The sequence below is a fragment of the Fistularia commersonii genome, chromosome 8 (assembly GCF_037954325.1).
Source record: "Fistularia commersonii isolate RoL2024-O1a breed Wild chromosome 8, RoL_Fcom_v1.0, whole genome shotgun sequence".
Classification (NCBI taxonomy): domain Eukaryota; kingdom Metazoa; phylum Chordata; class Actinopteri; order Syngnathiformes; family Fistulariidae; genus Fistularia; species Fistularia commersonii.
The window spans coordinates 18,410,452-18,423,500 of record NC_141291.1 but is presented as its reverse complement, the minus strand read 5'-3'; the positions used below and the strand labels follow the sequence as shown (position 1 = coordinate 18,423,500).

The 13,049-nt window shown below is 39.2% G+C and overlaps 2 protein-coding genes across 2 annotated transcripts; one reads left to right on the top strand and one right to left on the bottom strand.

The window, feature by feature from the left end:
- The first annotated feature begins 55 nt into the window (after positions 1-55).
- On the top strand, positions 56-5,132 carry dph2 (diphthamide biosynthesis 2). Its single transcript, XM_086151499.1, has 6 exons — positions 56-634; positions 866-978; positions 2,051-2,271; positions 2,466-3,155; positions 4,520-4,702; positions 4,895-5,132. The coding sequence occupies exons 1-6, from the start codon at positions 485-487 to the stop codon at positions 5,020-5,022; spliced, it is 1,485 nt and encodes a 494-aa protein (XP_086007625.1). The 5' UTR covers positions 56-484; the 3' UTR covers positions 5,023-5,132.
- On the bottom strand, positions 4,739-12,648 carry ncf2 (neutrophil cytosolic factor 2). The gene is made up of 15 exons (XM_086151497.1): positions 12,475-12,648; positions 12,245-12,327; positions 11,953-12,061; positions 8,918-9,052; positions 8,611-8,718; positions 8,191-8,250; positions 7,801-7,844; positions 7,255-7,396; positions 7,055-7,117; positions 6,795-6,849; positions 6,279-6,322; positions 6,022-6,170; positions 5,831-5,942; positions 5,425-5,542; positions 4,739-5,338 (listed from the first exon to the last, which is right to left on the bottom strand). The coding sequence occupies exons 1-15, from the start codon at positions 12,646-12,648 to the stop codon at positions 5,247-5,249; spliced, it is 1,488 nt and encodes a 495-aa protein (XP_086007623.1). The 3' UTR covers positions 4,739-5,246.
- Between the last annotated feature and the right edge of the window lie 401 nt (positions 12,649-13,049).

Below are 13,049 nucleotides of genomic sequence, written 5' to 3'. Positions count from 1 at the left end.
CTGCACTTTCTCGGTGGCTTTTATTTTGAAAATTCTGTGACCCGGAATTGTACCTTGGTAGCGCCTGTGTTGCAACGCTTTCCTACACGTGAAGTCTCATTATTACAACATTAACTTTCCCTATGATATAGATACGCGAACATAGTCTTTTAAGTAAAAGTATTAATAATTGTAATTAATAGTTCACAACATTATTTCCGAACGAATATGTTTGAAGTCAATTGAGCTATCGACGAAGCTAACGGACTGAACTGCGTCAGTTTTCAACAAGGATGCCTACGCGTATCAAAATATAGTTTTCAATTTTCCCACGATATATTTTCGAGTTTTTTTTTCATAGTCGTTTGCTTCCTTCGGGTGAGTGAAAGTTTGGTCAAAGTATGAATTTTTATATCCCTTTGTTGAATTACAACAATTACGAGGGCGAATGTAACTACGTTCATGTGTAGACACGGTTTTAATTGAAGGAATAACCATCGCAGTGATGGCTGATCCGTTTAGTAGCAGTTCGGAGAATGTAATACAACGTCTAATCGACGTTAAAGAGAAAACTACCACGACGCCGGAAGGATTTGATGAGATGTATGAGATCAGGACTACCTGCGACTTCATCAGTCAGCATGATTTTAAAAAGGTTGGGACATCAGTTTATCATTTCGTCGTCTTCTTTTACTTTCGTCTTTTCCCTTCAAGGGTCACCACAGCAAATCAACCGCTTCCATCTATCCCTATTTTCTGTATCCTCTTCTCCCACACTAACTTACTTCATGTCCTATTTCTCAACGTCCATAAATCTTAAAGGATATCAATTTGTTTCTTGTCATTGTAAAATTTAAAGTTGTGTTATTACGGCTTATATTCACAGGTTGCACTACAGTTTCCTGATGAACTGCTGTTGGATTCAGCTGCAGTGGCAGCTGAAATTGAGAGAATCTGTGAAGCAAAGGTCTACGTTCTGGGAGATACATCCTATGGCAGGTACCTCCCTGAGAAAATAGCAGATTTTGAATGCACTTGCAGTTTATAGCTAATTGTTTGCGCACTGGATGTTATTTCCAAGGACTCTGTGCATTTCTTAAGGTGAAAAAAAAAGTTTGGTCAATTGTATGGTCAATGTTATCATATCATCCATATCCATGAACAATGCCTACAAACAATTGATGTGTTTAAAAGTAAAAGTCACTCTTTTGGTTCAAACATAATGTTACGGCTTTGCAATACAACATGTACCAAATGTATTTATGGACCATTACGAAGTCATCCTCAAAACTACAACATGTAAGTGTAATTCAATCGCAAATCAAAGCACAAACTTTATCACATACCAGTGCTTTGTACTTGTGGCTTGATAACTGATCCACCGATCCACTCTGATGCACCATCCAGCTCTCAAACTAAACTCAGTTTGAGTTTAGTGTGCTACTAGTTTTCCAAAAGACAGTCATTGACTAGTTTGTCATGGAAAAGCAATATGACTCTACTATTTTAAAATTATTGTTGGGTCTCAAATGAAGCTTCATTCAGTTGCTAACAAGATTGATGCTGAGTATTGATATAAGCTGACTACCTTTACATTTGCAATGTTTAAAATGAAATATACCTTTGTTCAAAAATAATATACAATGGCATGGTGTTGGCCCGAAACCACAGAAAAAAATGAGGGCTTTCAGAAAAGAGTCACAAGATGGGTTGTTAAAAATCAGGGAAGACTGATTTGGGACTGTTAAGATGTTGAGTTAGGAACCCAGTGTGAGGTTCTGCATCACAGTCTTCACAAGTGTTTCTGCCAGTCAAAACACATGAAGTGTTCCTGCTTTCACTTGCAATGAAATTGGTCATCAGCTGTATGATAGTCAACCAGGATAATAAAAAGATAGATACACACATATCTCCAATCACTTCAATTTCCCAAGCATGGTATCATTAAAGGACATTTCAATTCCTTACAACTCAAAAGGTTCACTTGACTGGATATGAGTTAAATGCTATGTGATTTTGGCTGTTTCCGTTTGGCTGTTAATTCGATGTTGAACTTCATGCTTTGTTTCAGTTGCTGTGTGGATGAGGTGGCAGCTGAGCATGTGGAAGCTGACTGCATAGTGCACTACGGCAGCGCCTGTCTCAGCCCGTCCAAGAGACTGCCCTTGATGTACGTCTTTGAGAAAGGGTCGGTGGACCTGGAGAAATGCAGCTCATCCTTTAGAGACCTTCATTCTGACACACAGGCTCATATCATCATCCTCTACGATGTCAACTATTCACATGCTATCGGTGAGAGATCATGTGACCCCCACCTCATGTCTGAATTGAGATTTTGGGCCGCAATGTTTAATTGATCAGTTTTCATTTTTGGAAAATATTCAATATGATTTCTATTCAATATAACTATAATAAATAGGTCACCTCAGCATCTTTTTGTACAGGTTATTGCTAACTAATAATGTGAGAAAATATTTCTTTTCCAGATGATCTGCAGACACTTCTTTCACCAGAGTATCCAAATCTGGTTGCTTCAGAGCTTGTGGTTGAGGGGGAGCAGTGTTATGCTTACGGACGGATTAAAATTAAACAGCGTAACAGCAGTGTGTCAGAGCAGGACAACGGACAGGTTATTCATCAGTTTGGAAGGCAGTTTTCACTGAAAGCTGGATTAAGTATCAGTGATTACAGCATGTTCTATGTCGGCCAAGAAGGAGCTGTTCTGCGAAACTTGATGATGACCTGGAATTGCTGTTCCTTCCGTTCCTTCGACCCCCTGACGATGACCGGAAGGGTGGAGTCAGTCAGCGTCAACCGCGCTTTGATGAAGCGGTATTATGCTATAGAGAGGGCAAAAGATGCTGATGTGGTGGGCATCCTGGTTGGCACTCTCGGGGTGGCCAACTACCTACATGTTATCCAGCAGCTGAAGGAGACAATCCGTCAAGCTGGCAAGAAGAGCTACATGTTTGCCATGGGGAAACTCAATATAGCCAAACTTGCTAACTTTTTGGAAATTGACATTTTTGTGTTAATTGCATGTCCTGAGAACTCACTGTTTGACTCCAGTGAGTTCTTGAGGCCTGTGGTAACACCATTTGAGATGGAAGTAGCCTGCAACAAGAACAGGGAGTGGTCTGGCGAATACGTCACAGACTTCCGGCAGCTGTTACCAGGTTTGAATCATTTACATCTAAGTCGTCAACTCTACTGTGTCTGGCACATTTTATTTTTGCTCCTTGACTATTTCAGCAAATTTGTCAGAACAATGTACAGCCTCAATAATTGTACTTCAGTGCAAAGGGAGTGGGGGGGATCTCTTTTCTGTTTTTAGCAAAGCTATCAATGTTACCTTTGAAGAATACTTAACACCTGCACTTTGGTTATCCTACGTAAAGATTCATATGTGGCAAATTAAAATCAAATTAAATTTTCACATAAAAGGTCTTATAAGAGCCCTTGGAAGAGTATGACAGGTTCCTGATTTTATTGACCAGAAGCTGTACAAAAGATTGAGTTTACAATGTATCAGCTGATTTCTGTGAAGTGGCTTTACTGGTGTTCTTCATTATCTATTTTAATGAAGACCTTTCATTTGAGTCATATTGAAATATACCCCAAGTAATGCTCTTTCAAAACATGGTATTGATGAATAATCTGTTAAAACCAACTGCACAGGATGTCATATTTGAAGACATGGTTTAGATTTTGAATATTTATTTGAAAATCTGATCGATGTCAAAATCTCAGGCAAGCCTAATGTCAGACTCCCATGCTGGACTTAAAACTGACCATATGTCAAACGTTGGGAAGTCAGTTGAGATGAGTTCCACTTCAACATCCTGATTTGGAATATTTTATGTCACAGGCTACGTGCTTCAAAATAGTTAAAAAATCAGTGAGACACCTGAGCACAACCCATAAACACAGCTGTGTCTATATATATATATATATATATATATATATATATATATATATATATATATATACACAGTGGAGAGAATTAGTATAGTCGTATGAAATGATACACCTAATAAATGCATTTCAAGCTTATGTCCTCATTGGGCGAACCAATCAGAGACCCATCTTCCCTTTATCTCCAAATACAGTGCCAATTTCATGACATCAATATACTGTATAGTGTTTTCATTTCTTTGTAAATATACAGTGGGGAGAACAAGTATTTGATAGGCTGCTGATTTTTTGAGCTTTTCCTTCTTGCATAGCATGTTGAGGTCTGTATTTTTTTTTTACAACAGGTACTCTTCAACTGTGAGTGACAGAATCTAAAACAGAAATCCAGAAAAACACATTGTATGATTTTTACGCAATTAATTTGCTTTTTATAGCATGACATAAGTATTCGATCACCGACCGACCAGTGAAAATTGCAGCTCTCACAGACCTATTAGTTACTTCTTTAAAAAGCCCGCCTGTTATCCACTCATTACCTGTATTAACTTCACAAGTTTGAACTCTTTGCTTGAAATGCATTTATCAATTGTATCATCTCATATCACTACTCATTTCCATTTCCCAGGTGGATGTAGTCATGTGCCTTTTCCTGACACGCTCAAGGAAAGTGATGAGACTGATGTGTCTTTAATCACCGGAGCACTACGAAGCCAGCGACGGATGAACAGCGAGTCTGCAGAGCCTTCCCACAGCTCCTCTGTGGCCCTCAGGAACCAAACAATGACAGTAGCCAACACCAACTCGGCAGGTGTGTGATAGTCCCGCAGTCAATCTGCACATAAGATTTTGCATTCCCAATACTTTATTGACACTTGCTTGTCTTTTTGTACATAGAAAACGCTCAGGAAAATTGTTTGCATGTCTCGCCTGAGGAAAGAAAGCTGAAGATTCTTTATCAAATTTTCTAACGATGTGAAAATTTTTTGCTTTTTGTCCCCAGCATCTTTCCTGGCGAGTCGCAGCTGGCGAGGCTTGGAGCAGAGGCTGGGAGAGACTCCGGTGGTGAAGGCATTGGAGGGAAGGAGAGGCATAGCCATCGCTTACGAAGAGGAAGGAATATCTAACTGATCGTTTACTGATCTTTCTCTAAGTAGGCATGTATATAATAATTGTACAATGTAAATGGCTTTTAATTATTGGAGACAGTAAGAAATAATTAAATATTGAAATATTCTACATCTTATGGCTACATATACTTAATCTGACTTTGACAAAGCAAACAAGAGATTGCCTTCACATGTCTAACATCGCGGACTGTAATATTACCACTTTTAAGTTTAGATTAATGTAAATCACTGGCTATGGACAGGGACTTCCTTCACAAAGGCTGAGGGAAATATTCCAGTACTTCCATTACATTGTCCTTCAAACCAGTCCTGGTTAACTAAAGAGAAAGAACAAGTTCAAATATGAATCCATTGCAGTTTATATGAATGTTGAAATGATTTTTAAAGTGTAAAAGATTTTCACCTTTACTGAGTAATGTGATGGTGTCCCCTTCCTGAAAACTGAGATCTTCAGGATTGGGTGACTCGTAGGAATGAAGGGCCAACAAACAGACAGCATTGTCTTGCTTTACGTTATTTTGCTAAAACACAAAGGAAAAATCATTCTCTACAGTCGTACTTTGGAAAGTCTCAAGAGGCAACCACACATTTCTCTGCAGTTTATGAATTTACAATTTTATTTCAGAAGAAATCGTAGATAAAAACCTTCGTCATTGAACCACGTTACCTTTGTATTCTTCAAATTAGAGTGAACGTAAATGAAAATATTTTTAAATACTTAGCATTCATGTCTTTGATATTGACCCCGCGCTCTGCCAAAAAAAGTGAAATTATTTTTCGAAAGTAATAAGTAGGCAGACACTGCTTACCTCCACTGTCTTACATTGCAATGTGATGCGCCCCCTGCTGACCTGACTCCACACATTTTCCATCTCAGTTTGTGAATGAATCTCACTTGGCCCAGTTAGCTTTGAGTTGAAACTAGAGCGAGGAAATACAATTTTTTTTTTAATGCTTTTGGTAACATCATGTCACTTAAACTACCAGAGCTGTGCCGTACCTCAGTGTAATTAAAGCAGATGGGACATTCAGTTTTTTACTTATTTGCTCAATGAGCGCCCCATAGGAGGATCCAGGGGTAATAGCCACAGCAAAGTTGAATGCATAGTAAACTTTGACAATGCAGGAGTTGTCGGCAGAATGTGCAACCTGCCATGGAACATAATAGCCAGATATAAAACAGATATAAAGGAAAATTCCAACAGCATTTGAATTGCTGTGCCTTTGTGATTTCAAAGGAAGAGTCAATAAGCATACCTCAAATGGAATGTCGTCAGTGCTTTCATGAGCTGCAGTTCTATCTTGAATTCAAAAAATTATTATTTTTTTTAACGTCATTGTATTTGTGAACACTTTTCACCAGGTAAAGCGATTTTATTTTAAGTGAGTCCAGTTACAGTTATTATGGTTCCCATTAATTTATGCATGAATAGAAACTACCCTCAATACATTTGTATTAAATGTCAAACATGTCTTTGCTTTAAAATTATGCACATTGAAATCCATAGACATCAATAACATTGCCGTTTGGATGAATATAAATATTTTAATAATTTTGCATGGAGAATTTCTGAATATTAGATGTGTCCTGCCTCACCGCAATGTGAATTCTGGTTTTCTGTGTGAAACTCGCACAACTACACAGGAAAAGCTCAAAAACGCATCTACATCAAGAAAATAGAGCACTTTCTTTTTGACAAAAGGGATTTTTATACACCAGAAAGAATTTTACAGCTGTTGAGTAAATGAGGGAGAAAGAAAAAACATAAATACCTTTATTCCTTTTAGGTCTGGCTGGTGCCTCACGACTTAGAGGCCCAGGTTTACCCTGTTTTCCAAAGTATGTCCAACAAAATACAAGAAAGGTTGATACAGATTTTATGTAATGGACTGATTTAAAAAAAAAAAAAAAAGATATAGAATATGTCATTAAGTTCCATTTTTGAGACAAAGATATCAACATGAATGTTTTTTAAAATGGAAACTCCAAATGGTAATCAAAATTTCATTCTGTTGCTGGCATAAGTCCTTACCTCCTTCTGCTTTAAATCCAAGATATCCAAGTGTTCAAGGTAATTGTAAGGAACAAGCCCCTTCTGTAATTTAATAGATTGTTACAAAAATGTTATTCTTTTCCTAAGTAACGGAGACTTTTAAGGGTTCTATGAGTATTTCAAAGAGACAACCAACAGCAGAGGTACATCTGTGCTGGTTCTGCTTGCACTGAACTTACCCTCCCATTGAAGATGACGGACGCCCAGTTGTCAGAGTCCTTCTGCAGTACAAACACAATGTTGCCTGGCACCACAGCCAGCTCATCGCTCGTCTCAGGAACAAACTCGTACAGGACAGTGTGAGGCTTCCCCTCCAGAGCCCTGCAAAGACAGGGATTGTGACAAAAACAACAATGTCACAGATGTAGGTGTTGACCTTTTCATTTGCTGCATGAGAACTCACGTTAGGTTGAATAAAATAAAAAACATAAGACTTTCAAATCTCAGACTATCATTCACAAAAAACATGTATTTTTTTACAGTCATAAAATACAGTATGATATATGTTTAGAGAGGGACAATCTTGTAATGAAGATATTTTGTTATTGAAGCAAGATAAATGCAGGTGAAACTACATAAATTAATATAGGTTTCATTGTGTTCATTAGGGGACCACCTCCTGCCAATGTGAGGAGAACCTTATTCACATCTGTGCTTACCCTGCCACAATACACTGCAAATATCATCTGTTCAAAACCATTAGAATCTGATTGAGATGTATTAACCTCAAAACCTCTGGTTCCTTTGGACCAGCAGGACCATCTTCTACCTGTCGGATATGAGCAAAAATACAAGAGGACATCATAAATACTATGCATTGCAGTGCTTGCTGACATTTATGCGTCTCATTAGTACTCCACCTTAAGGTTCATGCTAAAAATGTAATGGCTAAAATGAAAGCATCTAGTGTCTCGAGTAAAATAGTTGAGCATTATCAACCATAATGTTAATGTCGATGTGAAATGGCTTCATGACGCAACTTGCGGAGTAGTGTGTGCATCATACGGTAATATTAGTTGATCACTGATTACAAAGATGAGACCGCATATCTGTACACTGTCCTTGAGTCCCAAGAAAGGTGATTTAAAAAAAAAAGCATTATTATTATTATTCACCTGTGGCTGTAAAGGGGCAAAACCAGAGAATTCATCTTGGGGAACAACAGAGGCAACAACCTGGTGAAAAAAATGGTGATTCTTGTTATGAGATCTGTATTGAATAAGGATAAAAAGACAGAGCTGAGCTTTACTTGGGAACAGTCTGATGGAATTTGTCACTTTTACGAACCCTCGTGCGTCTACTTCCACCACAGACTGATTGCAAAGAAGATAAAACATTTTCATGAGAATTTCGGACTGCTATCTTGTTATACTGAGGTAATTTATGCTGTATCGTTTGAAAATGATTTCCTGTTATTCATATAAAAATTTTAAGGGACAATTAGTTTGAGCTATAAAACATATTCTGTGCTCATGCTGATTTGAGAAGTTAAATGATGACAAAGGATCAACAGTATTGCTTCAACAAAGCTTTACCTTGGCTTTTCCCAGGTAGTCCTTCTTCTCTAGCTCAGCAACATAATGTTTATTTGGTTTGAACAGAGCATTTGAAGGGAACTCAACCAGGTTGAAAACTCTCTGTTTCTGTTGATGACAGGTCATAACAAGACTTCAAACAAATGGAAAGAAATATCTGGAATGGAATTAAGGAAATAGCTAATATCTCATATCGATGTTAATAAGTAGATCTTTCATTAATGGAGACTAATAATCAATCTCCAACTGTTGTTCATTGATTATTCATCTATTTATTTTTTGTGATTATGTCCACATTATAACTGACCAAAGTTGACTGCAGAGCTCTGTCGATGATATGGAGCTTGGCATCAGTCTTTAGATCCAGAGCCTTCACCAGGTTCCTCTGGGCTTCCTCCCAGTGACCACACTGGGCTTCAGCCAGAGCCATGTTGTGGAGAATCTGCATAATAGAACACTGATGCCTAAGAATATTCTCATTAATTTTTATCACAAACCTTTACGATCGTTCCATTTTTTTTTAAAATTCGTATAAACTTGTATTTTTAGAGTTTTCTTTCACCTGCTACAAATCACCAATGGCTTCTTAGCATTACTTAATAGTGTATTACAACATTATGTACTGTTTCCAGGCATGACTGTTTTGTTAAATCACCATGGCATTTCAGAGAATATATGACTCATCTATAAAAAGCAGATTTACTGATTGTGGAATGTCATTTACGAGGGAGCTTGTTAATATGGACATTTTCAGGGTACAGTGTAAGTTAAAGGTACAAACATTTCCGAATACTTCTCACTGTTAATTTAAAAAGCAGTGAATACTGTTTAAAACATGTCAAATACAAATGTTTTTTTAAGAGGGAGCTGTGAGAAAATAATGATGAAGATGAATATATCTTCTTCTTCTTCCCCTTTTGGCTTTTCCTTTCAGGGGTCGCCACAGTGAATCAACCTTCTCCATCTAACCCTATGCTCTGTATCCTCTTCTCTCACACCAACTACTTTCCTATCCACTCTCACTACGTCCATAAATCTTCTCTTAAATCTTGCTCGAGACCTCCTGCCTGGCAGCTCCAATTCCAGCATATTCAATATATATACCATATACCAATATATTCACTATCACTCCTCTGTACATGACCGAACCATCTCAGTCTGGCTTCTCTGACCTTCTCTCCAAAACGTCTAACATGTGCTGTCCCTCTGATAGACTCATTCCTGATCCTATCCATCCTGGTCACTCCCAAAGTGAGTCTTAGCATCTTTATCCCTACGACCTCTAACTCTGCCTCCTGTCTTTTTGTCACTGTTACTGTTTCTAGGCCATGCAGGAACACTGTTTGGCCACTTTCTCCCAGGCTGGGCTGGGAACGCCTCGGGGTCCCCCAAGAGGAGCTGGACATGTGGCGGGCGTGAGGGAGGCCTGGGCCTCACTGCTCTGGCTGCTACCCCTGCGATCGGACTCCGGATAAGCGGGAGAAGATGGATGGATGGATGAATTGACAGAGACACAACAGAGAAAAAGATTACCACATACCCCAATCAGAAGCCATGGATGATCAGGGAAATGCAGCTCCTGCTAAAGGCAGGCAACGAAGTGTTCAGATCAGGTGATGCGCTGACCTACAACACATCCAGGGCAGACCTGAAGGGGCCCATCAAGAAGGCCAAGCATGAAAACAAGCTGAAGGCGGAGGAACACTTTGTCAGCTCTGACCCCCGACCCATGTGGGAGGGCATCCAGGCCATCACAGATTACAAGAACAGCAAGACCTCATCAACTACCATGGATGTGTCCTTCCTCAATGAGCCGAATGACTTCTATACTCGCTTCAATAAGTACAATAAGGAGAAGGCTATTAAGATCAAGCCCTCTGATGACCACCAGCTATTCACTCTCTCACACACAGATGTACAGAATGCACTTAGCCGTATCAACGCACGCAAGGCTGCTGGCCCTGATGGCCCCTTAGCTTGCGCTGAGCCACCACACTTGACCCAGACCCATTTGCTTACTACAGTTGTGTAGGAACAGGAGTACAGAGGATGCTGTATCCACAGCGCTTCACTGTGTACACTCACAACAAGAACATATGTGCGAGAATGCTGTTTGTTGACTTCAGCTCAGCATTCAACACAGTCACCCCCTCCAAGTAAATCATAAAACTTGTGGATCTAGAAATCAATACCTCCCTCTGTAAATGGATCATGGACTTTCTAACAACAGATCCCAACATTGCTAAGTATCATTGTGGACTTCAGGAAGGAGAAAGGAGACACCCATGCCCCCCTCCACATCAACGGCATGGAAGTGGAATGAGTCTTCAAATTCCTGGGAACCCACATCTATGAAAACCTGTCCTGCAAAACTAATACCTCCCACCTGAATAAGAAGGCTCATCAATGTCTCTTGTTTCTGAGGACTCTGAAAAAGAACCATCTGTCTGCTGACCTCCTGGGTAAGTGCTACTACTGTGCAATAGAAAGCCTCCTGACCAACTGTGTGACAGTTTGGTATGGGAATTGCTCTGTTGCTGATCGCCAGGCACTACAGAGGGTAGTGAAAACCGCCCAACACATCCCAGGCACTCAACTTCCTGCTATAGAGGATGTCTGCAAGAAGAGAAGCCTGCGCCAGGCGCGCAGCATTCTCAGTGACTCCCCTGATCCAGCTAACAGACTCTTCCAGCTCCTCTCCTCCAAGAGGTGTGTCAGGAGCCTGCAGACCAAAACCAGCAGGTTCAGGAATAACTTTGTCCCCGTTGCGGTCACCCTACTGAATTCCAGCCATAGGTGATCTTATCCTCTTATCCTCACCAGCACCTGTTCACTGCACTCATGCTGTTTATTTTAGCTATGACTATCAAAAATGACAACAAAAATGATTTATTTCGAGGGGGTCTGATGAGTAATTATTAAAGTAATCCATAATACTGATTTGCAAATCACTTTTATCCACTGCAAATTGTCTATTTCTTTTTAATCCATCAGTAAATGCCCTGCCTACTACGGTAAACAAAAATCCCTAAATGCCCCTAAAAATCAACAAGAAATTACATACAATTGGGAAGAGATTTCTCACAGAAATCAACAAAACTTATTATTACGTCTCAAAGATCACACATACATATTGAAAGTCTGCCTTAACATGTCATAGCTGCTAAATGTAGAACTGGGTTTAAACATTTGACAGTTTCCCATTGCAAGTTGTTACACAAATAATGCGTGAGTGCATAGTGAGTCTCCTTCGGTCGTTTTTTTTTTATCACGATATACTGGAAATACCGTCCAGTGGATTTTATTGCTGTTCTTCAATGGGATTTAACTTAAAGTACTCACCTCACATGCAAACAGTTTGTATCTGAGACCCAGTGGTTTGTAATCTATCAGCTGGTTCCCTCGCAGTGCCTTGAAGGCCTGCTCGAAATCAGCTAGACATTCTTCATACCTTTGAACAGCAACAAGCGAGTCACATTTCATTAATCAGAAAAGATTCAAACAAAATCTCCTTAGGAATTAAACATTTCGTAAAGTAACAACAACAAAAAAAATAAAACTACCTGTTCCTTTTGGACGTGGCTTTCTGAAAGGTAAAAATATCAAAAAACAACACGGTACTGGAACGTCTTACCTCATTTTTTTGTAAAATATGATCCCTCTTTGAAAGAAGGCGACAGCCAAATGTCCATCCTTGCATATGCTGCGGTCAAAGGCCTTAGAGAGAAGAAAAAAACAGTCATTTTCTATCTCAAGAAACAAGAAATCTATTTCCTCTTTCTCTGTGACTTGCACTTTCAAGTAGCAGAATGTCCTGATTTTGTTTTCTCTTGTTTTTGACTGAAAGGATCAAAGATACTTTACATTTTCAGCAGCATCCAGGTCTTGGTGGAGAAGATGGAGGCAGCCGATGTCAAAACAAATTTTGGAGTTTGGCTCTTGGATGGACAAGAGAATCCGGAGTGCTTCGGCCAAATCATTTCTCTCAGCACAGGTTACAGCTTCGTCCCACAGGCGCAGAGTATCCAGAAAAGACATTTTCACTGGTAAGGGGCACAGTTAACTGCGTACCAGAAGAAGAAAGATCCTCTTATTTCTACTAGTGGAACGGGAAGTGTGGTGAAATAGCAGTTGTTGGTAAATCTCCAGAGAACCACAAACGTTCAAACATATAAAGGTCCGGCTTCAGTAGATGGATTTATGTGCATATAACTACATGAAAGAAATTACATCCACAGTCATATCAGTTTCTCTCCCTCGATCAATGCAAGGATCTAATTCAAAGTAAATATAGTTTTTAAAGGGTTTCATAAAACGTGTTAATATACTTGACAATAGGAGTCAAAGTGAAATAGTTTGTCAAATACATTATTGAAATTTGTGTATATACATATATACACACACATAAAAGGATTTTGTCTACTAAGCATTGTAAAACA

Excerpts from the sequence above, each read along its gene's own strand:
- ncf2 (XM_086151497.1), bottom strand. The coding sequence starts at position 12,648 with ATGTCTTTTCTGGATACTCTGCGCCTGTGGGACGAAGCTGTAACCTGT. Across the intron at positions 7,397-7,800 it reads AAGGAACCAGAGGTTTTGAG|GGCTCTGGAGGGGAAGCCTC; the intron begins GTTAATACATCT and ends CTGTCTTTGCAG. Across the intron at positions 5,543-5,830 it reads TGCAATGTAAGACAGTGGAG|CAAAATAACGTAAAGCAAGA; the intron begins GTAAGCAGTGTC and ends TTTGTGTTTTAG.
- dph2 (XM_086151499.1), top strand. The coding sequence starts at position 485 with ATGGCTGATCCGTTTAGTAGCAGTTCGGAGAATGTAATACAACGTCTA. Across the intron at positions 635-865 it reads GTCAGCATGATTTTAAAAAG|GTTGCACTACAGTTTCCTGA; the intron begins GTTGGGACATCA and ends TTATATTCACAG. Across the intron at positions 3,156-4,519 it reads CTTCCGGCAGCTGTTACCAG|GTGGATGTAGTCATGTGCCT; the intron begins GTTTGAATCATT and ends TCCATTTCCCAG.